Raw genomic sequence first — 27,179 nt, 5'->3', positions numbered from 1 at the left:
GAGAAAAGAAAAAGGGGGAAAATAAACCAATCTACAGATTCCAGTCAGATGTTTCCTTTTAAACACAGACTTGACAAATAATGCTTTGTCAGTACTAATGCACATCAGTGACCACATTGTTCAGTCTTGCATTTGGGAGTACTTTCCAATTAAAAGCAAATCGCTGAAAGAGGCTTTCAAATTGGTTTCATTGAAGAAGAAGAAATGAAGGGAAGCTACTTGAGATCTGACAATAGCTGAAGTGATTTGTAAGCATGAAGCATGAGAGATAACATTTAATTAACAGCAGCAAAAATAGAACATAGCTTTGAATTTACGTAAGTTCTCTTGTTCTGCATATGCGCAATGCCCTTTCTTCAAGTTTCTCTTCTCAGAAATTTGTATTAACCCTCCGTTACTGCAGATGATATTCCAGTCAGAGGTTGAGCAGTATTTCCTGTATCTTTTTTTTAAATTTCAATGCTCACTTGTAGTGTTTGCCCCAGATAGTATTTTCCAAAAATCTCAATCTGGAATAATTTTCCTTAAAGCAGGGAAAGTGACAGTTTATGTAGTGGAAATGACAAATTCTTATCTTTATTATGGCAATGGAGAAGCTTAGTTATCCACTGCTGTGTGAATTTGATATATCTCTGTGGTTTAGTCAAGTAATATCTCCAGGAGAAACCAGAATCCTGGGTCCCCGGTCAGCAGAGGCAAACAAGCTGGTTTTTGGTGTCTCACACCTGATCCATTTTGGGTTCCTGTTTCAGGGAGACCTGAACCTCTGTTCCCAGACACTATTTCTTCCCACTGGCCAGTGAAAGGGCTCTGACACCGGGCGTGGCTCCAATTATGTGGATCATTCATTGAGACTGATTGTGAGAAAGTCTTGGCTCAGAGCACATCTCCCAGTCCCAGCATGACTCCTGTGGTCCCTAGAGATGAGAAACCCTTCCCCCTAGCCTCTGATCAGTACCTAGTGTGACAGTATCGCTGTCTGCATCCAGTTCCCATCATGCATCAGGATGCCAATGTTGAGATGACACTGAAATGTTCATAGTGTTTGCATCAGAATTCTCTCCAGACCCTCTGGCAGACTCCCTCTCTTTGTGTTGAAGCTGGGCGAGCTGGAGGTTCCCAGTGGTACCATTGTTTCCTGCCTTTTTTGAGACTCTGTGATGCTATGCTTATGCCAGGATGGCAGCTGTCTTATGGGATCTGTGGCGTTAGCCAAGGTGCCTACTTTATTCACTGATCCCCCAGCTCCCTTGAGAAAGAGAGGATGTTTTAGACCTAGGAAACAGATAGAGGGACTGGATAATGCTGAGCAGCCAGGTCGTGGCCTCTCTATTCATGAGCTAGAGCTCCAGCCCCTGCTGGCCAAGCCTCTGCACATTTAGGGTAGTTATGAAGATGATCTGCCAAGGTACCCTCTAACCAGAGCAATTCTGTGGGGCTGGAGACTGCAGCGGGCTCACAGCTGTTGCCTGTGCAGCCAGGTCCCCCTGCAAGGCTCCCAGCAAGGGGCTGGCATTTGCATCTGACCCCATCTCACTGGCGGTAAGAGCTTCTCTTTCTTTTAAATATACAACCAGGATTTCTCTGTGTCTGTGAGTCCCTCTTTCCCTGTTCTAGCACGAACCTTCCCACTTGTCTCCAGCTAATATTCTGTTGGAGTTTGAAACCCAGTATGCAATCTGCTAACAGCTTCTTCTGCATCTGGTAGATCAGGCTTCTCCTGTCTTGCTTTTATGCCAAATACATGGTAGTTTAGCTGTGGTGTCTGCTTTTTTTTTTTTTTTTTGGGGGGGGGGGCAGGGGGGAGGTTTTCCTGCTTTTAGTTTTACTCCAGTTTGAAGTTTTGCAAGCTTATTGTGTGCTATACTACACCTTTGTGAATCAGAAAATATTGATGAAACTATATCTCAATATGAAAAATAGCAGGATTTAATAGTTATAGTAAGCTGCACAGGAATTAGTAGTTAATCTGTGATTGAATATATAGCAAATAATCAATTGTACAAGAAACATGAAAATATGTGTCATCTATTTATGTGACCATATTATCCAGAGTTAAGCAGTGCTCCAGTTTTTGTGGCAGTTGTGTTTAAGTCAGAGGGAGAACTCCTGGCTTCTCGGTGATGGAGTCTTATGTATTTGTGTAGTAACACAATCGTACCCATGGGTTCTCAAATTGATTTTCCCTTTGCAATTGATGCATGCAGGCTCTTAAGTCTACTTGACTTTGAAGCATCCTCTGTAAAGTATGCAGATATACACTTGCCAGAAACTTTCCCTTTTGCTCTACTTTTCCTTGCAAAGACAGTAAGAACAACTATGAAAAAAAAGCCAAGACATGGGAACAAACTGTGATGGATCGTGTTCCTGAATTAAGCTGGTTTGGAACAAGCCAAAACCACTGGAGCATTCCCCTGGGATTCACTGTAACCCATTCTTCATTTTAGACTGGATCATCTAAATGGCATTTTCAATGCATTGTGAGCTCTCCAGAAAATTGTGTCATCCACTGACTGTAGAGATTGACAACACAGATGGGCTGAGAATGAGCAGGTTTCTTATTTTTGTAATTCCCATTATCTGCGTTCGAACCAATCAAATTATGATGGTAAACACACAGATATTTCTATGTTTTGTGAAGAATCTATTTCTAATATAAAAAAATATTATATTTGGACAAGTAGGGCTGATAATGCTGTAGTGACAAATGGATCAGCCAAACCCAATCTCTTCCCAAAGATAACTACATGTTTTGAGACTGGAGCTTGGCTGATTAAACACTTCGTTTTGGCTTCCAATTAATTGTTGTATCTGGTGTCACTGAAGATTTACTCTAACTCTAATTAGATTATGGCAGAGCTAGAAGCATGTGTTATTGTCTCCTTTACCTTGCAAAACAGCCAGATTTCCAAACTAAAACATTTTTAAGAGAAACTGGAATCCTTGGGCTGTGTTCAGATCTCTGCCAAGAGAGGAGGAGAAAAGTTGAGAGCTCAGTTTACTACAGCACCTAAATTTGGGAGAGATTGAACCAAGAGCTACTTAGAGATATTGCTTGGTTTTGCCTGTTTTGTAGTATTCTTACAGAAGCTTCAACAAAATGTTTCGAACATGCTTGTTGTGTTATCTGCTGGATGTAGTCCTTGGGCCACATAACTCATGGGAAAAGTTCAAAAGCTGAAACTTTCCCAGAGAGGTTAGGTTTTAATTTTTTCCCCACACATTCAGCTCCATACCGATGGGCTTTTGGGGATCTGCAAAATCCATGTTCAGGTACTTCTGATGTCAGGAAGTGCCTGGTTTAGCTTGCAGTTGATGGCAGCTGTAGGCTGTGGAGCTGCGTATCTTCAGCTCCTTTTGGCCCAGCCACCTCGTGCGACTTCCTATCACCAGAAGTCATTTAGGACCAAGGGCAGGAATGCAGGATTAGCCGAGAGTCTCAGTAAGTTCCCCCATCGGCCTGATCAGAGCTCTGAGATATGAACAAGGTGTCACAAGATCACCTCTGAACTAGGTGTCAGAAGGAGCTATCATCACCCAGCTTTTGTGCCCAGCTCTACTCTGATGGAGGTATTTGCCGATACCTGTCAGTTAATTAAAGCTGTTTTCTAAAGGCAGAATCATTATTCTTCAGACAAATTATTATGATCTTTTATCACCTGCCATTGTGATAATTATGTAATTTTTATTTTTGTTGTGTGATAAATAATCATACCCTTTTCTATTGTTTGAAGTTATTCTAATAAAAGCTTCACGTGTTTTATTTAGATAAATGCCGGTTGCCTGTCTGTAGCTGCACATGTCCAAGGTATGTGCAGTGACCAGCAGGTCCTGATGACCAGACAGGAAGACGGTAGCTTCTACTGCTTTCGGGCACAAAGAAGAGCCCTCCCCAAACACCTCCTCAGCACCTGGGCAGGGGGAGCTCAGCCTGGACCACTCTGGAGAGAGTGGAGCTGAGCTCACCCTCACTTGACAACAGTTTGCTGAGACTCACCAGGAGCACTTGGGAGCAGGAGACTGTAACGCTGTAGTCCTCTGCCACGAGGCTTCAGGAGTGAGGGCAAGGTACAGCCTGCAATATGACAACAGGGAAGGAGGAAAGCTCTGGGGCTGTGCTGGTGCCTGTGAGCTTGAAGACGTTGTTCTCCTCCAGCTCTGAGGGTCTTAGCTCCTGGCAGGAGGTGGTGCTGCTTTGGGAAACCTCCAGCTGTCAGCCCCAGGGTAGGACTGTGCGTGGTGGGACATCCATGAGCAACGTGTCCTGCATGAAAAAGGCACTGTATACTAAACCTGAAGGACATGCCTCATTCCTTCAAATGCTGCTTGAGTCCTCATGAGGGGCATTAAGTATCAGCGTGCAGATGAAAGGCAAATTTTGGTTATGAAACTGCTTGCCTTCCTGTTGAGGGGCAAAGTTATAAAAAAACTATTAGTCAACACTGTAATTGGTGGTTTGATGGTAATTTGCAGCAGCACGGTACCATGAATATCAATTTTATTCACAAGAACAGATAATGAAAACTTTTGATTTTGTAGTGACTCACGTGTAATACACTGCATTTCCTTTAATAGGAAATGATGTGCATACAAAATCCATAGTTGCTATGATTAGTTGTTGCTGATCTTTAAAGATAAGACGCAAAGTGTTGGGGGGGGAATGTGAAAACTATGTCAATTTATCAACAAGAAAGTTACTCAGATACCAGAAGTAATGAAGCTCTGAATAAAAATGACTATAATGAATCACTTCCTTGAAGTATAATTTAGCTTGTGTTTAGAACTGAGACCCCAAAGAGCTTGAACAAGTCTATGTCTATTCCTATATCAAGACCTATTTCACGTGGCACTTGATTTGTGTTGGTAGGTCCCATTACCATGTTCTCCTTCGCATTGCCAGAAAACTCTTGACAAATCATTATTTCAGCTGACTGATTCTTTAAACTGTCCTGGGGCTCTTCTACAGGGACAGGTGTTCTAGCTTTTTTCCCACTGCCTCCAAAGTATTTCCATCTTCTAGATAATTTCAAAAACAAAGACTTAGCACTCTTTAATAAATGTCTTCAACTGCTGCTAATTTATTTAATTTTTACCTGGTAAAGATTGAAATAGCATTTAAGCTGGAGATTTATTGCATGGTCTTAAAGTAGAAGACTTTTAATCATTAAATCTTAATGAAGATGGGAAATTCAGCCTGCCTGTGGGCACCATGCTATTTTTTCTGAACATAAACCCTGGAATTCATGTCGGTACAGAAATGCAGGATTTGATTCATGGCCTACATCACTCTGTCTTCCATGGTTGGGATTCCAATTAGAATTGCTGATTTTTCCCTTTCCCTGCAAACAACAATTTTTAAATCATTTTTTGAAGTGCTAAAGAGCTTTTCAGTCATTGCTTGAGTGTTGGCTGACCCACCAGTTCAATTTCAGTGTTTTTTTTCTGAATCTAGCAAAGTGCTCCTATGCCGCATGGTGCTCTTTTGGAATCACAGAATCACAGAATCTTAGAATCACCAGGTTGGAAAGGACCCACTGGATCATCGAGTCCAACCATTCCTAACATCCATTAAACCATGTCCCTAAGCTTCATCAACCCGTTCCTTAAACACCTCCAGGGAAGGTGACTCAACCACCTCCCTGGGCAGCCTCTGCCAGTGCCCGATGACTCTTTCTGTGAAGAATTTTTTTCTGATATCCAACCTGAACCTCCCCTGGCAGAGCTTCAGGCCATTCCCTCTTCTCCTGTCCTGAGTCACTCGGGAGAAGAGGCCAGCTCCCTCCTCTCCACAACCTCCTTTCAGGTAGTTGTAGAGAGTAATAAGGTCTCCCTTCAGCCTCCTCTTCTCCAGGCTAAACAACCCCAGCTCTCTCAGCCGCTCCTCATAAGACTTGTTCTCCAGCCCCCTCACCAGCTTCGTTGCTCTTCTCTGGACATGCTCCAGAGCCTCAACATCCTTCTTGTGGTGAGGGGCCCAGAACTGAACACAGTACTCAAGGTGCAGTCTCACCAGTGCTGAGTACAGAGGGAGAATAACCTCCCTGGACCTACTGGTCACGCTGTTACTGATACAAGCCAAGATGCCGTTGGCCTTCTTGGCCACCTGGGCACACTGCTGGCTCATGTTCAGTTGGCTGTCAAACATTACCCCCAGGTCCCTCTCCTCTGTGCAGCTCTCCAGCCACTCTTTCCCCAGTCTGTAGCACTGCACAGGATTGTTGTGCCCCAAGTGCAGGACCCGGCATTTGGCCTTGTTGAACCCCATGCCATTTGCCTCAGCCCAGTGGTCCAGCTGTTCAGATCCCTTTACAGACCCTCCCTACCCTCCAGCAGATCCACAATTCCACCAGCTTAGTGTCATCTGTAAACTTTCTGAGGGTGCACTCAATGCCTTTATCCAGGTCGTTGATAAAGACATTGAACAGGGCTGGACCCAGTACCGAGCCCTGGGGAACCCCACGTGTGACTGGCCTCCAGCTGGAGTTAACTCCATTTACCACCACTCTCTGGGCCCGGCCATCCAACCAGTTTTCAACACAAGAGAGTGTGCGCCCATCCAGGCCAGAGGCTGACAGTTTCTGAAGCAGAATGCTGTGAGAATCTGTGTCAAAGGCTTTACTGAAGTCCAAGAAGACTACATCCACACCCTTTCCCCCATCCAGTACTCGAGTCATTTAGTTATAAATGGACATCAGGTTAGTTTGGCAATTTCTGCCTTTCGTGAACCCATGTTGACTGGGCCTGATCACCCGGTTCTCTTGCATGTGCTTCATGATAGCACTCAAGATCACCTGGTCCATGACTTTCCCTGGCACTGAGGTCAGACTGACAGGCCTGTAGTTCCCCGGATCCTCCCTGCAACCCTTCTTCTAGATGGCCACAACATTAGCCAGCCTCCAGTCTAGTGGAACTTCCCCACTCAGACAGGAACGCTGGAAGATGATTTAAAGGGGTCTGGAAAGGACATCCAACAGCTCCTTCAATACTCTTGGGTGGATCCCATCCGGCCCCATAGACTTGTGGGTGTCTAGCTGGGCAAGCAAGTCTCTAACCCCCTCCTCTTGGATCATGGGAGCCTCATTCTGCTCCTCTAACTCCTGCGTTTGTACACAGAGGGAACAACTTTCTTTGCTATTAAAGACCGAGGCAAAGAAGGCATTAAGTACCTCAGCCTTGCCACTTTTGTTCCTTCTGAACATGAAGGTGTATGCAACACTGGTAATCCAAATTACTGCCCATAATGCTACTTTAATAGTCCACAATTTTACAGCAATGTATGTTAAAAATTATCATTTCCAGAAAAATACACAAGGCTTAGGAAATTTAACCAGTTTTTAGAAGAGCTCTTCAGAAAAATACAACATAATAACATTTTGCCAACTCTTTGAATGTATTTATTTATGTTTGGATTTGTGTAAGGACTTTTCCATGCTATAGATTTTTATTAAAAACATGTCATTAGACATAAATAGCACATTTATAGTCATTAACCAGCAAAGAGTTTTTACACACAGTAATGTTGGGTTTCCTCTTACAAAACTGGAAGCCTATTCTACCATCTATCTTTTTTTTGTTTATACCTGATGTAAAAGGATAAAATTACTGTGTGACTCTTATACTTATTGTGGGTTTTGTATATCCTTAGGCTAGATACACTAGATTTGTGTCTGTTTTATAATATTTATTTGTGTCTGTCTAATAATATTTATATTGGAAACATAGCCTTCTACACTTGCTATTGATTTTGGATGTAGAAAAGTAGCTTAAATACTGCGGAAAAAATATAATGGTAATAACAAATATTTAATATATTGTTTGCTTTTTTCTTCTTGGTCATGAGAATGACTGATTTGTATGAAAAAAAAGAGATATGCTTGTACTGTAGAAAGGCTTGGTACTACCAGCTATTTAAAGGAAAAATACATTGTTTTAATTCACAAGAACCTTATTTTCATAGCTGTTTGAAAATGTGTGGCCTGGTTTCTCAAATGCTTGGAAAGCAGAATTCCTCAATGCTGTTCTCCTTTCTGTTTTCTGTTTCCTGCATATCAAGTTGATGATACTCAAATGTCACACGATTGACATGTTTGCCGCTGGAGACCATCCGCAGCACAGTATTGTCACAGCCAATCTTCATTTGGGCTAATGAGGGAAAAGAGATATATAGGAGGTATAAAGACACATTTATAGAAGAGAGAGGGGAAAAAAGGTATATAGTGTTGGGGATTACAAAGCACTGATATATACAATTTTGGAAACCAAGCAAATCTGTGTGTAGTAATGACCCCACAGTGGTGACATTGCTGACTATTTCTTGGGCAATCCCAAGCAGTTACAGGCTGGTGGAGACTGGATTGAGAGCAGCCCCGAAGAGAAGGACTTGAGGTTACTGGTGGATGAGCAGCTCAAAGTGAGCCAGCAATGAACACTTGCAGCTCAGGATCCCAGGCTGAATGAGGGTTTTATGGCTACCTGAACTAGTGGGAGGTGTCCCTGCCCATGGAAGGGGAGTTGGAACTACATGATCTTTAAGATCACTTCCAACCTAAACCATTCCATGGTTCTATGGTAAATAAGTTCTTTTGTATCTGATAGTTTTACTTTACAATGGCTTGGGTATTTAATCAAAGGTCGTAACCTTTACTCATGCAAATGTCACTCACTTTCCAGCCACCTGCAGTCTCACATATGTGTAAATTTCATGACACAGAGGTCTGTGTGTGTTTGCACCTGGGAAAGTATGCTACTGCCAGATACCACAGGTTATGGATAACAGTAATGGCACCGTACCCTGGTGATATAAAAAATTAACAATATTGAAATGCTTCCAATTTGAAGGATGAGTAGATCTGTGCATAAGGAAGTTCTTCGCAGTAATGAAGGCATGTGAGAATTCCACCAAGACAAACTTCAATTGCAGTGCCCATCATACAGACCTACTCTGGGTGAAATCAAACATAAGACTAACTACTGCTTAGATAAACCATCTTGCATGGATTTGGCAAAACCCATTTTCTCATTTGGGGAACTTGGAACACCTTTCTTTCTAGAGGTGTTATCCAACGGATCATTGGGAGACCAGGGGCTGCTGAGATGGGACTTCTCTCCCTTCATACCAACAAGAAAGCACATTTTAAACTCACCACAGTGCTCAGTATTTGCTCAGCACCAGTGCTTTTTGTTCAAAGCTTATAACAGTGCCTGGACCACTAATTTGTGGTGTGATGAAAGACAAGGAAGATGGTAGGAGTGAAGTGCCAGCCATGTTCCTGCTCTCTAACCCTCCAGAAACAGTGCTACTCCAGTGCATTTGTTCATTTCTCCAAGGTACAACCCACAGGTCACAGGTCTGTTGTATCATTGCAATACTTCATACTCTGGGAATTCTTATTTTTATGTGGAGAAGGAGGTCACTGACTTGAAGTAATTGTGAAGCAGGTTAAGAACTCTCCCAGTGTTCAAAGCAGAGAATGGGAGCTCTGAGACTTCTGGAGGTATGTGCTACTCATGCAGAAGAAAATGAGGCTTTGGAACTGCTGCATAAGTGAGACAGAATTCCTTAGATCGAAGTCTAACTGTTGTGCCTTCATTTGTCAATTTCCAGGCTCATCTGGCTACTCCAATAACATGAATCACAGGACAAACCTTTTAAAAATATACATAACCTTGTTATAATGATTACTGCAGAGCCAAGTGAAGTGATTTGTGGGTACGCTGTATCACACGACCCAGGCACAAGGTCAAATAGCTTTTGCTTGCGTGCTCTGCTACATGTGAAGTTCACCGATGTAGCAGAAATTCTGAGTTTGGGAGAGGTCTGTGTGATTACCTTTGGTTAATTATTTTATCATGTGGAGGTAAGTGGAAGAAGTTCTTACCAGACCCGTGGAAGGAGTGACAGAGATCAGCCAGTGGAAACATCTTAGATGGGTCTAAGCCAGCTCCTCCCAGCAGCTCTACAAAATCTCCCACTCCTGCACAGCCTGCTGTTGGTTTCTAAAAAGAAAGATCAAAAACTATTTATCTTCAAAGTGTAGTAATTCTGCAGATGTGATCGCAGCCAGCAGTAGGTTTCAGAAATCCCCTCTGCCCACACCTGTGTGAAATCTGTCTCTTCTCATCCCAAGCAATACTATTTCAATTTGATATTAACCTTAAGGGATTTGAAAGAAAGACCTAAGAAGGCTCTGAAAAATACTGGCAAATAGTTAAGGTATTGATTCTTTTAATGTAGATAAGCAATCTGATTCTGGATGCTTGGACATGTAATCATATTGATATAGTCACGGGCTGCAACGAGCTTGCGCTCAGCTGGCAGGCAGGAACCTAAACTCCACTGTACTGTACTTATTCCCGAGTATTAAGTGTTGTTAAAATGCATTATTCTGGAAAAGCTTAATTAAGGTAGGAATTAATAAGAAGAGTAATTTTGTAAGATGACAGTGGTTCCCAAGTGACAGGGGACAAGTGACAAGGGGAGATGGCCTCAAGCTCTGCCAGGGGAGGTTCAGGCTGGAGATTAGGAAAAAATTTTTCACAGAAAGGATCATTGGGCGCTGCAACAAGCTGCTCAGGGAGGTGGTGGAGTCACCATCCCTGGAGATATTTAAAAGATAGGTGGAGATACTCAGGGGCATGGTTTAGTGGTTGATAGGAATGGTTGGACTTGATGATCCAGGAGGTCTTTTCCAGCCTGGAGATTCTGTGATTATGTGCACCGTGTGTTAGACGCACAAGTTCTCCTTTACTGGAAGTTAATGCTGTTTGCCAAAAGCATCTCGCACAGACACCTTATACACCTTTGGGCTGTGACCCATGTCATTTTTTAAGTGCCTGATTTCCCTTTTTGTCATCCTGCTTTCATCCTTGTTTGCCCACTGCTGAATAAGTCAGCTCAATTGGCCTATCTCTCAAAGCCTGGTTTGGGACACGCTTTCTAGCAATCTTTAACCACCTATCCTGTTGCTACAGATGTCAAAACAGAGAAGGAGCTCATGAGGGGCTGGGAAGACTGGCTTGGATTGCAGAATTGGGCATACAATTATTCTCAGCTGATTTGTAAGGGGGGAACATGGACACCTCACGTATATAAAAGGCTTTACATTTGATTAAGATCTTGTTTGCTTTCTTTTGCCTTTGTTTCTTGTGTATGCAGGTTGGGTTCTTCCTTTTTGGTGAGGAGGAGTGAAAGTCTGTGAAAACAACATGTAAGGCACTCTGTCAGCATTGCAAGGCTGATCCTTGCTACTGAGAACTTCCCATCTGCACTCAGTCATTTCCTCACTCACCACCTGTGCACTTGCTCTTTCCCTTCATTGTGTGACCAAGATCTAAACATCCCTTGTAAACTCAAGGCATCTCAACACTGACCTCCCTAAATCCTTTTGCTATTGAACCTGCATTCTGAGGCTTGTGCCCTCCAAAGCCATGATAGAGCTCCCCTGCTCTGTTTGGCTGTGCCTCCTTGGAAAGGCTTTCACCAGTTTCCAGTTTTCTTCCTAAATCTCAGACCTTGCCGTCAGACTCCTGAGATGCTCCTAAGAGTTCCTTTTTCTATGTCACCTCAGATGTCACTCCTCTCATTTTAGTTTTGAAGCCTGTCTCTCTTCCGGTATTATCACCTTCACTGCAGTATCGGATCAGGATGACAAGAACAGTTCCTGCTGCAGATCAGCAAGTACAGTTAAATTTTGTTGCTCATTTCTTACCTTAATCAAATCAGACCATTATTGAGCTTTTACTCATGTAGACACTTTTGCTGGAGCACCGCACATACGGCCTCAAATAGCTATTTCTTCGTTTTGTTCCATGCCCTTCTTTAAAAGTTTCCTTGGATGCAACACTCTCAAAACAGAAAAAGGATGTGTGGAGACCTCTGTGTACCGTACTGTCAGAGACCCTGCCACTCTTCTTTGTCTGCCTGTTTCCACTGGTTGTTGTTTTGTGCTCTGCCTCCACCAGCACCTTGCACGTGACCATTGTATGCCCTGATTGCCACACAAACACTGGCAATACCCATGAATGCTCTAGCCTTCTGGTCTCACTGGCACCAGAAAACAAAGTTTCTTGCTTCTATCCTTTGGGATATTTTGGAATTTGCAGTTTCTTGGCCCTCCTAGGCACAGGGTGCTACCAGCAGCTCTTGTCTTCTCCTGTCTGTTCATTACCAAGCACTAAATGCTGTGGCCAATCTCCAGCCCTGTGTTGTGAATCAGAGCAGATGGAGCTCTGAGCCAGGGATCAGTCATGAGGATGTTTGTGTTTTTACCATGCTAATACCTCACTATCTAACCTGTGTATCCTTTCTCTGTTGAAAGTGTTTGCTGCTTTCATTAAATATACACAAACAGCTTTCTAGGAGAGTGCTCCTTGCTAATGAAATTCTCATCCTTTGTTATGGCAAGCAATAGTTACATGCATTAATGATACTTTGCATAATTTGATTGCCTCTGCAAAATTACAGAGAGACAATAGCAACAGAGGCAGACCTAACTCTCATCTCTGGCAGGAAATCAGATCCCACAGTGTGTGTGCACATGGTATAGAGTGCACATGTCTTAGAAGCCACTGCCACAGGCTATCCTTGCTTCACCCCTCCCCTCTCACATGCCTAGGAAAACTGCACATGGCAGTAATTTCTTAGGAAGAAAACAACTTACCTTTAGGAAGAGGCCATTTAAATGGCCCACAATAAGATCAGATATTTTTATCACCACTGGGTAGATTATGGAGAAGCTGCAGTTTCTGTGCTGGTGAGGAATGACCATGGTAAACCTTCCCGAGGGAGTCTGAGAGATGACATTGCAAGCTGAGACACAAGAGAAGGTACAAGAGTTACTTGTGGAATTATCACTGCACGTGGCAAAATTGTGTACTCGCAGTACTAATAGAGAATAGATGATTTCATTACTCAGAGTTACAACTGAAGACGGAAAAATATACACATATGGCATTTTCTGGGGTTCTTGTATGGTATTTGTTCTCTAAAAATTCCTTGACCATTGCTTACTGTGTAGCATGAGGTCTGCCAGAACTTGAGGGTAAAGCAATCAATGGGAAAACTCGAATCTCAAATCCATAGATCAGGGACTTATGTAGTCAGGGGCTTGTTCTATTTGCCAATTTGAAGGAGACTAAATATGGATGCAAGGTTTTGTTTAACTTTGATGGGTATTTTCAGCAAACCCCTAACTCCTATTGTGCTCCTCTTAACTACGGTTCCTTACCTTGCAAAACATCCTATGGAAACTAAATGCTGATTTGATCTTAAAGGTCAAACTTAACACTTCAGGTAAGGGAGCAGCTTATGATGCATGTGTGCAAATCAAGCAGGCCTGGAGTTGTTCAGCTACTTCAGCAGGGCAGTGAAGGACACCAGACAGCTTCAGCAGATGCACACAATAGTCACATCCATGGGCATGAAGCCACACCAGAGTGGAGTCACCACTCGCAGGCTTATGTCTGAACAATGCAGAGTAAGGGTAGGGCAGACAATAGGCATCATTTTCATCCTTTGCATGGAGAAGCAAGTAAATCAGACTGGCCTGAACAATAATGATTACGTGTCCTGTCTCCCCCTGGAAAAACAGTGAAAGTGACAATTATTTGTGCCTTGCCAGCTCACAGGCTTAGGAAAATAACTTGCAAATAGATCCTTTGGATCATATGTTATTCATAACTATCACAGAACTATTCAATGCGCTGGTTTTGCTGCCGAATTCTTTCAAATATTTTCTGCTTATTGTTAAATCAGATATAGAAATCGCTGAGATTAAACCCTCTAGCTCAGTACTATTTGTTCTAGCCAAATGTGTGGGAACATAACAACATTAGATTGGAAGAGATCTTCTTTGAAGGAAACTTCATTCTGGTCCTGAATATTGAAGTTATGCCTAAGTTATCTCTTAGACTTCATTTTTTGTTTTCCTTGAAATGTGCAGTGAGCCCGAGTCACTCATTGCCATTACTGGAACTGTGCCAGTGTGACTAGCACCAGAGAGAATTCAACGCAAACCAACACGTTCATTTTGCTTCTTGCCCCAAATACAAACTTGTTTAATGATATAAACCACAGACTTACGGAAGAGGTTGGTGTTTTTCTTGACAGTGATGGTAAATCCATTGCCTGGCTGATGAATCCTGAAGAAGATCATTGCCACATTCTGCGACGACCTGATGCTTCTCTGAATACTGCCACTTTCACAAAAGTCTACGTATCTTTGGGAAGTGGGGAGGGGGTGGTCCAAGGAACTGGGAAATTTCTCTCCTTTGAGTATCCAACCATCAAATACCTACAGGGGTTCAATGATTCAAAACAAAGCTTTTGGTTGTCACTCTGTTAGCAGAGAACAGAAACATAAAGTATTGCAGACTTCTATTTTGACACCAGATGGCCTGTTGAAGGCTTCCAATTAAAACCAGAAATTCTTTGTATTTATCATTTTGTAGGATTTAACTAATTATTCAAGCCTCCGCCTGTATTTAGGAAAGGGATACATATAAATTTTAATGTTATCTATTTTCTATTAGGTGACAATTTTGGTGACTTTTTTTATTTTTTGAGGAAAGCAGCTCTTTTTGATCTAGCATCATCACATTTACATCTTTTTTTTTTGTTCTATTTCTTACTATTGCAATTCCATTGTTACTAAGAACTTTTGACCAGCTTGATCTGGCATCTGCATGAAACATAAGCCACCCTCTCATATGCTGGGCTTTAAGTCCTTTGATCTAGCCTGTAATTTTCCACAATCCATGTTTTGCAACTTGTCATTAATGGGCCCGGAGGGCTTCCATAAGTATTGGAATACAATAAATCTTCAGATAGGATTTATTGGCAGAGGTATTGCTCTCTCCTGCGTCTATTTCTTCAGCTTGCCTTAACCACTTTCACTAGAAAGCAGAAAAAAACACTGCCTACTTGGCTGGACCTTAAGCAGCAACCTCTACAAATATTTCCTTCATAACAAAAATAGCAGCAAATTGCCCTCACTGCCTTCAGGGAAATTTGTCAGAACTAGAAATCTGTGTTAACTCTAGCTTAGCTGCACAGTTGCCTGCCTTGCCATTTCAATTCCCTCCTCCTAGCTGCTCTCACCCGGTAATTCCTTCTAAGTTCCAGTCAACACTTCAAAAATCCGAGGGCCAGATCCTGCCATTCATTTGTCCTACCGTGAATATGTGTGAAACATCCTCATGGAGAGCTACAGGATTCTCAAATTACACCAGGATAAAGCTGCCTCTATAAATATTACTAGTACAATGCAGAAACTGGGGACTCTGTTGTCAAAGGAAGGAAACCTCTATAAACCTTCAAAGATCTCTTCCATTTTTCTGGACTCTATAAGTGGCTGTAAGTCTAGGTACAAACTCCTTGGACCATGAAATCACCCTCCCTTTAGCAGTATTGGGATTGAGGGACAGGATTCCCCAGGGTAATGCGAGCAGAGGGGCAGCATCTCTACAAAAAGAGACATAAGGAAAGGGCTGAAGGGTCTCTGCCGTGCATAGCCACCGCAGCACAAAGAGCAGAGCACAAGGTGAGGGCACCAAACAAAGTCCACTGAACTCCCTCTTCTCTCCTGAACCAAGTACAGATCTCGATCAATGCTTTTGCCTGCCAGAAAAACATGCTGATAAATTTTTTTAATACGGGAATAGAAATGGCCCCAAGTAATGAACCTCCTTCTGTTCAGAGCGAACATCCTCAAAAGCTCTAGAGGGACCATTTGGAAAAAAGCCTTCAATGATCCACTCATTAATAAGCTGATGCTAAGTGAGCTGCAAGTGGAGGTCCTGAAGAAGTAACAGCCATTCAGAGAGCTGTATCATTACCTACAGTGCTTGTGTGAAGCATGGCGCAATGAGAAAGCCCTCCTAATGGAGCTGAGTGGCTTGGGTCACATTGACCAAACTTTTCAGTGTCCCCCAGGTATGGACTCAGTAGAGGTGCTCCTGGAAAAGTTCAGAGGAGCTGCTGCTGCAGTTTGGAGAGGGATCCTCAGCCTGCATCAACTTTGCTTTAGAGGGGTGGTCATAGTGTGGATGTGCCCAAAGTGCCTTTGGGAGGGGGAACAGCTGTCCTAGAGATGGCTGCTTTGTGAAAGCCTGTTCACCACACACAAACACACACATGCTCATGTGCATGTGCATTTACCTGTCTCTTCCACATGTAGTGAACGCCTCACATGTCAGATAAGGGCAGTGAAGTAGAAGTGCAGCAGGATATGCCAGGTTCTTACCTTCAGGAAATCACCCCCTTGGCAGTCAATGTTTACAAAGTCGTAGTTTATTGTGATAAGCTCCTCAGGCTCCCCGATGAAGAAGGTCGCGCAGTGCAGCTGCGGTTGGTTTGCAGTAAAGGTGAACTGCCCCTCTATACTCAGCATGTCGATGCATCCTAGAGGAACACAGATACAGGGCTGCTACCTCAGCCTGCAGGTGGGGGGAGACCCAGCACCAGTTCATGCCACGCTGGTTGGAACAATGAGGGACCCCCATGCTGAGACCCAGCTGGTAGTGAGGAGAGGAAGACACAGCTGAAGTAATTAGGAACTGGGTGAGCATGTGAGGATGAAGAGTAACTCACAGGTGTAAGCATAAGTGTGTGACGGGGGGTATAGGGAGGATGACACATCAAAGCATCTCTGAGCAGAAAACTCTGTGTGTATGTACATGCACAAGTGCACAAACACCCTGTTCCTTCAGATTTCTCTCTAACCAAAGCTTTTCAACCTGCCCCATTCCCTAGAGATGAAACCCTGTCTAGAGACATGGGTGTATGATCCCCATCCTCCTCCCATTATTGGGAAACCTCAATTCTCAGTCCCTATATCCTTTTTTTTTTCTGAGATTTTATCATTGTCCTTCTTCTCCCTCCCCTTGCAAAAAGCATCTGCAGCAGCTCTGTCACTCCCAAACATCTCCTTTCCCCTCCCTGAGCCTTGAGATCCCCCCCAGGACTCTCCCCCCCACTGGCAGTCTCCACCAGAGCACCAAAGAAACTCACGGAGTGACCGCCGGTAGATCTGCCCTGCAGAAAGCTCTCGCTTCAAATCCTCACTGAGGAGTAGGAAGGGCTCGTCTTCACTGGCATCTCTCACCTGGTGAAAGAAAGAGGGAAAAGAAGAGGCTGGAGCAAAGTGATATGCAGCCCTTTCCCTGCACCTCTCAAGAACAGGCACCAGTGTACAAAATCCCTCCTCCTGAAACAGTAAAGCTGTGCAAGAGCTCAGTCAGAGCTACCTGTAGTAGTTGGGAACAAGCTTGGTACCTAAGAAGTGAGCCTAGCAGCTCAGTGCACAGCATGTCTCTTAAATCCGCAGCCAAAATGCAAGTTTGAGAAAAAGGAGGATAAATAAACGGGGTGAGGAACGCAATGGAACTGTTGCATTAATGTTATCCAAGTGTAGGTTTAATGCTGGAGGAGTGAGAATAGGAGGTGAGAGAGGAAAAAGCATGATGCTGAAAAGCTGGGAGCACAAGTGAGAAGACAGCAGCTAGAAAAGCACAGTGAGGCACTTCAGTCGTCCGCCCCGTTGCTCACCTCTAGGTATCTGGTTTCCCCCTTGGAGGCTGCCAGGAAGATGAGAATGAAGTGGCACTGAAACTGGAAAGCAGACAGCATGCTGATACCTCCTCTGGCAGTCTTCCCTCTCTCCCTGTGGTGAAGTTCCTCCTGGTCTGCGCGGATAGGCAGGAGCCGCTGGGGTATCTTGGAGAGACTCTTTTTATAGAGCTGTTGGGAGGGGAGGCACTTGGTCCCTGTACTGATAGGGTAACCCATGGTAACTGAATTCCTCTTGCAGTGACATAGTACGTGGGCATGACGAGGGTCCAAATAACAAACACAGATTTCCAAGCCAGTTGAACTCCGCTTGCTGACAAATGTCTTTTCTAGTTCTCTGTCTGATGGAGCTGAAAAGCCCTGGGGAGGGAAGCCTGTCCTGTTGCAGCTAGGGCACTCACGGTGTACTTATTTCCAATTACACCAAAGTAAGGAACATTCTTCCCTCCTCCTCTTTTCCTGCTTTCTGGTCCCCCCCAGGTATGGACACACAGTAGAGGTGCTCCTGGAAAAGTTCAGAGGAGCTGGTGCTTCAGTTTGGAGAGGGATCCTCAGCTCGCATCTGACTTTACTTTAAAGGAGTGGTCATAGGGTGGATGTACCCAAAGTGCCTTCAGGAGGTGCCCCTTTCAAGGGCATTTTGGATCTACAGGTCTTGCTGCCTTCTTCCTGCTGCTCTGTGACATACAGCTCCCCGCAGCCCCCATGCCAGGCGCTTCCCACTGGCCAGGCCTGGGTGGGTGTCCCTGCATACCAGTCAGATTTGCAGCCTGGGGTCAGCATCCCTCTGGGGCTGGGGATTCACCAGCTCCTGGGTCCTGTGCAGGCACAAGGGCTCTGCAGCAAGTGTCTGATGGGCAAAGTCAGACAGCTCTCCCCACCAGATATGGCTTTCATAAAGAAATCAGGAAAATTTGGGGTTCCCAAGGGCATATGCCTCATAGAACAGCTGATATTGCTCCAGCCTTGGTCCTCAAAGGAAACCTGAGAAAGACCTTCACAAGTTGAACCTGGGAATGAAAATTCATAACTCTGCAGAATACTAAAAATCAGAAACTCGGCAGAGATACTAGTTTGTGGTTTTTTTGTGGATGACACTAAGCTGGGAGGAACTGTGGATCTGCTGGAGGGTAGGGAGGGTCTGTAAAGGGATCTGAACAGACTGGACCGCTGGGCTGAGGCCAATGGCATGAGGTTCAACAAGGCCAAATGCCGGGTCCTGCACTTGGGGCACAACAATCCTGTGCGGTACTACAGACTGGGGGAAGAGTGGCTGGAGAGCTGCACAGAGGAGAAGGACCTGGGGGTAATGTTTGACAGCTGACTGAACATGAGCCAGCAGTGTGCCCAGGTGGCCAAGAAGGCCAATGGCATCTTGGCTTGTATCAGAAACGGTGTGACCAGTAGGTCCAGGGAGGTGATTCTCCCTCTGTACTCAGCACTGGTGAGACCGCACCTTGAGTACTGTGTTCAGTTCTGGGCCCCTCACCACAAGAAGGATGTTGAGGCTCTGGAGCGTGTCCAGAGAGGAGCAACAAAGCTGGTGAGGGGGCTGGAGAACAAGTCTTACGAGGAGCGGCTGAGAGAGCTGGGGTTGTTTAGCCTGGAGAAAGGAGGCTGAGGGGAGACCTTATTACTCTCTACAACTACCTGAAAGGAGGTTGTGGAGAGGAGGGAGCTGGCCTCTTCTCCCGAGTGACTCAGGACAGGAGAAGAGGGAATGGCCTGAAGCTCTGCCAGGGGAGGTTCAGGTTGGATATCAGAAAAAAATTCTTCACAGAAAGAGTCATCGGGCACTGGCAGAGGCTGCCCAGGGAGGTGGTTGAGTCACCTTCCCTGGAGGTGTTTAAGGAACGGGTTGATGAAGCTTAGGGACATGGTTTAATGGATGTTAGGAATGGTTGGACTCGATGATCCAGTGGGTCCTTTCCAACCTGGTGATTCTATGATTCAAACAATCCTCATAAAGTTTTAGGTGTGCTCCTATTTTCCCCAACCCAGGATGAACCATCAGGATTCTACAGATAGTGACTACCCTTTCCCCATCTCAGGCTTCTTCGTAATGTCCCTTTCTGCTCTATGCCTCCCTGTCAAACTGCTGCTTTGGTTTAGTAAAACTTAGAAAGAATATGATCCAGAACTGTGAAACTTCAAATTACTGCTTCCAATTTCATTGTTGGGGCTTGTGGACAGAAATGTTTTCTTCCTGTTTCACCCAACTTTTTTTGTGACACAACAGACAAATTTCATTCTGTCATTACACCTGTGTCTCTGATGTTATTATGCTGTAGTTCTTAGCCTCATTATTTACTTAAATGTAAACTATATTATTACTCCATGGCACTCCTGTGAATTTGCCATGTTTATGTGTGTTTCAACATCATTAAAAATACTAAGGAAGTGGAAAACATTATTTTTTGACTTTGACATCAAGTTGCTTTCAAAGGATGTTCAAACTGCTTTGGGGAATTGAGTGGTTAGTTACTGCATAAACCAAAACTGAATTAATTAGTCTTCATGTACTTGCGTTGAGTTGTTTAAATAGTGTGATTTTAGGCAAAGATTATCAGAAGCACCAAGGGAATTCAGAATCTGAAATCCACTGAAGTCCTTTGGGAATTACAAGTTTTGTTGGAAAACTGCAGGGTTAGTTCCAATTTGCCTTACAGGATGGCTAGTTAATCAGAGTGGTGAAAGATGCCCTGGAGACCTCCAGAATGCTGTGGGACCACGAGGGACTTCGTGGGAGCCCAGCCTAATTTGCTTTTCTTATGGCTTATTTGCTTTCTGAAGAGGTGAAGAAAGTCAGGATTACAGCATGACCTCTATACTCCCCATCTTTGAGACACTGCAGAACCCAATCTCAATTCTGGCTGCGGTGTCCCAGTTTGCCCTGCTGGCCTGCAACCTAGACCTCAGGTGATGAGTCCTTGAATATTGTCAATAAAGGATAGAGAGTATTTGACTGTGTGAGAATTTGACCAGTTACTGCAGATTTCTTAAATTCAGCTCAAAAAATGGGTGAACAAATGACACTGTAGCTAAATCAATAAGACTGTCTATTACACCAGTTGTGAGGTGATCCACTCAGAATAAAATGTAACAACAGCCATATCAACATATTTTGAACCCTCATCCATGAATAGCTGAGGTCTAGGCTAGCAGACCATTTGCTGGTGGAGGGGCCCAGACAAGCAGGTAGCCCCAGCGGCTGGAAAACGTCGCAGTGGTGGGAGGAAGGATAGCATCCACCTCCACATCTATTGCAATTCCTTGCTTACATAGGACCTACAGTGGCTTTGCATCTCCTATGCAACACCTGTGGGAGTTTGCTTTGAGTGTTACAAATATGTTGGATATCATTAGTGCAAAAGCTAAACTTAGATGCCCCTTGCTGGGGATGTGGAGTTTGGATTTAACAAAGATGCTAAGCCAACCTGTCATCTACTCTGCATCATCTTCTGCCTTGCACTTTGTCTCTGGGCTCAGTAGGAACCAATGAAGCACTGTGACATCTTTGCCAGCCTCGAGGCAAAGCCTCCCAGTGCCTGAGGTAATTCCTTGTGTCCTCAGACCCCCAAATCTAATATTCTTCCCTTTGGGTAGATCTAATGTCTATGGGAGGCAACTATATAGAGAATGGGGATAGGGAACTACACGCAGAGGGGTGCAGCTACTGCTGCTGGCGGGGGCTCTCCCCTGTATTGTCTCTATACTTGACTCAGATAGTGGCCCAAAGGCTACAAGTCCTGGGGGAAAGGAGAGGGCTCATCTCCCAGCCCTACAATCTGGCTGTCAGAGGCTGAGAAGTCATGGGGTACCACCTCCTCGCTCAGCACTTCTCACAGGACATCACAGGTCCTCTTCCCGTCTGCACCTCCCTTTCTCTGTTCCAGCAACACTTTTGTTCAAGGCCATGGCCAGAGACTGAACTTTTCAGGAGACGAGATTTTTACTAATAAAGCAGAGTAAAATCATCAGTTTAAAAAGGGTTCAGAACACTCCTGCAGCATTTCAGAAGGGAAAAGCACCTTCTATGTGGTTCGCTTGGGCTAATGAGGAGGGCATAATTTTTCTTTCACTGTGTTTTCTTTCACTGTGTGTCATGTTAACACTTTGTAGGACAACTTTTTCTTTATTAATAATGAATTATGTAACTCAGTAAAACACATACCCAATCTGGCGCTGCTAGAGGCTAGATAATCAAATTGCGGTTATGGCACGACACCTTGATTCTGCTGGCAAACATAACTCCCTCAGGGAGCAGCCCCTTTCCCTGGCAGAAGTGATGCGATGCCACCATGCTGGTGAGAGGCTGGGCTGTGTGCAGAGTATGACCCATCCCACTCTGCTGGGGCTCAGAAGGGGCACTACTGGGCATCCCAGACTTTTCAGAACCTCAAGTTGTTGAAGCAGTGCTTGTAGGTGGGGGGTTTATGCCAGTCAGCCGCATGCTTGGGAGGACCAGCCTACCACACGATGAAAATCCTCCACCTCATGCTTGGAGCTTGCAGGTATCTTGTCAGCTCTTTTTGCACAGAAGAGATCCCGGTCACCATGAGAGATGGAGAAAACAGAGCCAAATAAAGACCATAGTGAAACAAACCCTGTTTACCACCCCCCACCTCAAGTGGTGCTCTGTGCTGTAATACTGGCGGTAAATGCAGTTACTTCTCCTCTAAGGTAAGGTAGTTGTTGCAGGAATATTATGGATGATGGCATTGAGATTTCTTACTAAGCAGTGCCTGAGCTATGAACAGTCCTTAGGGATCGCTCTCTGATGTGAAGAGGGGCAAATTGTTATAAATGCTTTTTACTCTCCAAAAGGGTCCCTAGAATCCCTAAGCTAATTCCTAATCACTAACACAGCACACCATCTTGCTTTAATTCCTGCAAAAGATGGTTTTATTTCAGCAGCTGCTTCACCCAAACCACAGTGCAGTCTGTGGCTCCCATTCCCTCCACTCAGCGTGGATATTTCACCTGCAGCTAAATCTCATCCTGCACCAAGGTAAAGGCACAAACCTTGAGGCTTGCTGGCTCTGGAAAACCCATACAAACCACAGCTTGTAGACTTCCTACCAGATGCTTGTTGAAAAATTCAGTCTTCTTGTTCAGGTCATACTTTAAATCCATCACTACTTCTTGTTTGGAGCCTCTTCCTCCAAACTGCAGCTTGGGTGCCGGCACAAGTAGTCAGAGCAAACCAAACCTCCCTCTAATACTGGAACCTTAAAAAAAGAGTTAATTTTCCTGTATAGAAAAAAACCCCATGCATGCTTCATCCAACTCCGTGCCAGAAGGAGCAGCCTGGCTGCTGCACATCCCACCGGGTTCCCTGTGCTTCTCTGCGCCTGGTGGTTTCTTGAACAGACAAGAGCAGCAGTAACTCTGCAGAGCTACACCACCAACTGGGCAAGCAAAGAGGATTTCGCACCCCACCCTCCACTGTTGTTGCTGATTTTTCACTGCTGCTCAGCGCTGGCTGAAGAGATCAGTGTGGGGTGATGCACAATGTGAGATGTCTGCCGGGACTTCAAACTTCATATCACGCCAGCCTATAAATGTGCTGAGCTGCATTTATTTCCTTTACGCTCATCCCCACTATAATTCAGAAATAATTCTGGGACTAGCTTTTCCTTTCCCCATGGTGTCTGGGAGACACAGTACTGACCAGTCCTTGCTTTTTATTGTGTGGCTGTAGGTCTCACATCAACATCCATGCCTTTGCAGGGTAGGGAATTGCTGCACATCACTTGTATTTTATTATATACATATCCCATTCAACTGCTTGCAAATCCTTTTGTATATTATTTCTAAAGAGTGGGATCAATTAGCCCAGATTGAGGCAAGAAAGAAATCTAGTGGCTCTGAATTGTTACAAATGCTGCAGGGAGGGCTGAATGTCCCATCCTTGCTAAATTGTGCTCTAGCATGCTCTGAGATAACACTACAGTAAAGAAAGCAAAGGGGAGGCTGTATGACAAATCACAGCCCTGAAGGTCATTAGGAAACCATAGTCTCTATACAGACTCATACAAGATTTCACTTCAAAAACTATGTAAGGGATCAAGAAGCTAGAGCCGAACACGTATGGAGCTCCTGTTTCTGACCTGGTTCCCTCATCCCGTAAGTAATTGTGGAAAACATTGGACTAAATAAATCCATACTCTGTATTCAAAACCCATTACCAAATAGTTTACATTGGCGCTAGGGGACATTGCAGCCACATCAGATCCTCTTTCATCTAAGAGGTTGCACCATGCATAGCGTTACCATTGCTGATAAAGGAAAATTAATTATCAAGGTATCTGCTACCAGATGATCTTGTGTATCCAGCACACTCACCATTGCCAGGGCAGGACACCGCCCTGCTCAGGACACACCCAGGAGGCAACCCATTGCACAGTCATGGAAGAAAAACAAATGTGGAGCTTAGTAACATCCCTGAAGCCCCCATTGTCTGGAAGACCCAAACTGTGACTTACAAGTTGCTCAAAACCACAGCTGTGGCTGTGATCATGACTACGTTTGGAGACTGTTTGCGGCATACAAGAAAAGCATTCGATTTTTGCTGTGGTAGTTCTTGATGGGTAGCTACCCATTCCACAAAACTCATCAGCTAACCGCTGGAAACACAATCTAAGCAGCTAGCCTATGGACATGCAATAGAAAAGGCACAATTCAACATGACTAAAGCAACTAACCTGGCCCAACAATGCTCTATATGTTCATTTTACAGGAACCAGATCAGAATTAGAATGACATCAGAAGGAGAGCATTCCCAGCAGCAGAAACGCAAAGTCTGAGATCACATTTTGTGCTTCATTCTTTGACCCTTGTGTTGGCTTCAGCATCAGATGGGTTTTCAACACTTCATGATCCAACCTGAGTCCAGGACTCTTCCCTTTGTCATCAGTGGGCACCTCTGTCACTGACTTCTGTTACTACCCATCTGCCTCAGTTCTGTGCTGGTATGGCAAGACTCTTCTGAGCCTTGCCATACATCTCTATGTAAAGACACTTCTATCACTTCTTCGTGTGTGTCTAAATTGGCTTTAAATAGAGCTGAACTTTCTGTAAGGTGAAGTAAGTGTGGCTTGTTAACTCTGGGCAGTTTGACATAAGAGATGTGTGATTTGTTATGTTGCGTGGTTTAGAGAAATGACAAATGAATGTGATTTATGAACTGAAAGCCTATCAGTATCATGCAGGCTTGATGATAAGTGTTGCATTAACATTATTTATGGCATTGAATAAGAGCAAGAACTGTGAAGCTCACAGTTTAGTGAGTTACAAATAATCAAGCAAACATTATATTCAGACACCAAGATTACCCTGAGGGTGGTTGTCACAACCAGCTCTGCCTGTGACTCAAGCCAGTGTCTACACAAAGCAGTCAGGGTCAAGAAGGAGCTAAGAAAAGTTTTCTCCCAGGAAAGAGAGGAGAGATGTGGGAGGGGGCAACCATCAAATGCATGTGTCATTAGCCTGGCATTAGGAGAGGTGAGGATGTTAGCCAAATCATTTCGTTTTAGCTTGGGCCTGCCTTCTTTGTGGATCCTGGATGTAGCACCTCCCCTTTTGAGGGCTGGTGCAGGAAGACCTCAACACCAGAGCCACACACATACGTCAGAGTGCTCCCCAGGCAAGGGACCTTGGCAGATGGTCCACGGACCATCTTCCACCTTCAGTCCACGGACCAAGGTGGATCATGTTTGCCTTTGCTGGCTGCAGTTACTGCTCTGAGCAGTCCCAGTGCCCTTGCAGGAGAACGATCTCCTTTCCAAAACATGGTAAAGTTATTGCAGTTGGACTTTGCTTGGAGACATATCCCTTCTGGCCCAGGTCAGGTTCTATGCTGGATTTGCGGAGGTCTGCAGCCTCTTGCACCGCCTACCACATAGGGCTGCAGTCTCTTCCACTGCCTACGGTCTTCTCCCAGTGACTGCCCCAAGCAGCAGCTGCTGTTCCTCCTCTCTCAAATCTCCTGTTCAACTCTGGGTTACTAGAACATTTGTCACTTCATTTTCAATGCTGAGGTCGCTTTATTATTTAGAATATTATTTTCAGATATTTTGAAAGATCTTAATATTTACAGTGTCACGGTCAAAAATTCGTTAGACCTGGGTCACTGTGAAGAACAAACTTTATCTTTGACAGAGGACCACTTTAATAAGTGGTACTTTAAAGTATTTTTCCTCTCCAAGGACAAGCAATTCTCAACTGAATTGACTATCACCTCATTGATTGAGTCTTTCTCACATGGGAAAAAACTGTGATCAAACATGATCTTCTCTGGTTGTGTTAGGTATCACAGTAATGGGCCCATTTCAGAAACACTGTGAAGTGCTGCACAATTCAACTAGTCAATATGAGTCAGAGGAGAGATGTCAGCATATCCAGCATAATGGTATATTTATCCTTTCGACTGCTTCTACCACCTAGTCCTTTGTTTTTCACATGCGTGTGATTTCTTGCCCAGTAACCTTATTACTGTAGAGGCTGCAGTGCCAAACACATTGCTCAGTTAGACTCAAAACACTTTTAGGTGAAAGTATTGGAATATTTTGTGTCAGTATAAAAATCATGACCACTGAAGGACTTTAAGAACACATGGTCAGTTTTTTTCAACCTCCTGAACAATAAGACAGCTTCACCTTTGATAGCAAAGTCACAGATCATCTTTACTTTGAGTGTACCAATGAGCTTTTTCATTCCAAACAGAAACAGTACTTGACTTTCAAAGTCTGATGATTTTCCTTTACATGTTATTCCTGGGGCAACAAAAAAGACAAAAAATATTTCCCTGAGTGACAACTGCAGAATTAGATCATTAGTGCAAAGGCCAAACCCCTTGGTTTCACCTAGCCAAGGCATTAATGGATTCATGGGATGTAGGTCTCCAGCCATGTGTGTCATCCAGCCACCCTTGTTCAGACACAGAGACTTGTTTGCTGCTGCTACTTGATGTTCCCAACCAGAGTTGGGAAACCTGCACATTTCTGCAGCATTCTCAATTTCTTGCCATTTTTCACCTTCTAAAATACAGTTTTAACTAGTGCTCTGGGTGGTTCAGTTGCTTTTATGCTCTCTGAAACACGTTCTACTCACAGTTGTTACCTGCTAGAGCTTTATTCTACGTTTCCAAATAGAGCTTTTCTGGGTTCGTGCAACTGCTAGGAATGTAAAATCAGAAAAATACATGGAGTTTTATGGCAAAGTCCACAGAGAGGTGTTTGAGAACTACAGCATGGCAATTTTCTCTGCAACCCATGAGTTCAACCAGGCCCTGAGAGGACAGCCTAGAAATTAAAAAAGGTATATCACAGGAGCATTTTTCCACTGATTTTCCCCCAAATACCTGTGCTGTGCGCAACTGCTCTTTATGCCTTCCTCTTAGCCTTGTTACAACATCCACAGTTTTACAGACATGTCCTTATTTAGCCAACCAGCCAACCTGACAGAAAGACAGCTTTCCATTGAAGGCTAATTTCATGTCTCAAGCACACGTCCTTAGCTGTTGCAAAATTATGCCACGAAGTGCAATAGGCTCTGTTGTTTTACATCAGCTGAGAATCTACTTGTGAGGGCAAAATAAGTGGATGCAGCT

At 44.2% G+C, this 27,179-nt stretch overlaps 1 protein-coding gene across 1 annotated transcript; it reads right to left on the bottom strand.

Annotated features, from left to right (window-relative positions):
• Positions 1–7,239: 7,239 nt before the first annotated feature.
• Positions 7,240–17,711, bottom strand: CRHBP (corticotropin releasing hormone binding protein). The gene is made up of 7 exons (XM_009557638.2): positions 17,546–17,711; positions 17,009–17,102; positions 16,242–16,399; positions 14,081–14,291; positions 12,660–12,808; positions 9,879–9,996; positions 7,240–8,142 (listed from the first exon to the last, which is right to left on the bottom strand). The coding sequence occupies exons 1-7, from the start codon at positions 17,624–17,626 to the stop codon at positions 7,985–7,987; spliced, it is 969 nt and encodes a 322-aa protein (XP_009555933.1). The 5' UTR covers positions 17,627–17,711; the 3' UTR covers positions 7,240–7,984.
• Between the last annotated feature and the right edge of the window lie 9,468 nt (positions 17,712–27,179).

The sequence above is a fragment of the Cuculus canorus genome, chromosome Z (assembly GCF_017976375.1).
Source record: "Cuculus canorus isolate bCucCan1 chromosome Z, bCucCan1.pri, whole genome shotgun sequence".
In the NCBI taxonomy this organism is placed as follows: domain Eukaryota; kingdom Metazoa; phylum Chordata; class Aves; order Cuculiformes; family Cuculidae; genus Cuculus; species Cuculus canorus.
The sequence above is the reverse complement of the archived record's forward strand: the minus strand, read 5'-3'. Positions and strand labels throughout refer to the sequence as shown.

Bases quoted from the DNA above. Each gene is read 5' to 3' on its own strand.
- CRHBP (XM_009557638.2), bottom strand. From the start codon at position 17,626: ATGCTGTCTGCTTTCCAGTTTCAGTGCCACTTCATTCTCATCTTCCTG. The intron at 14,292-16,241 runs GTAAGAACCTGG...GAACCCCTGTAG, and splicing joins AAGGGGGTGATTTCCTGAAG to GTATTTGATGGTTGGATACT. The intron at 8,143-9,878 runs GTAAGAACTTCT...TTCCCTCATTAG, and splicing joins TCACTCCTTCCACGGGTCTG to CCCAAATGAAGATTGGCTGT.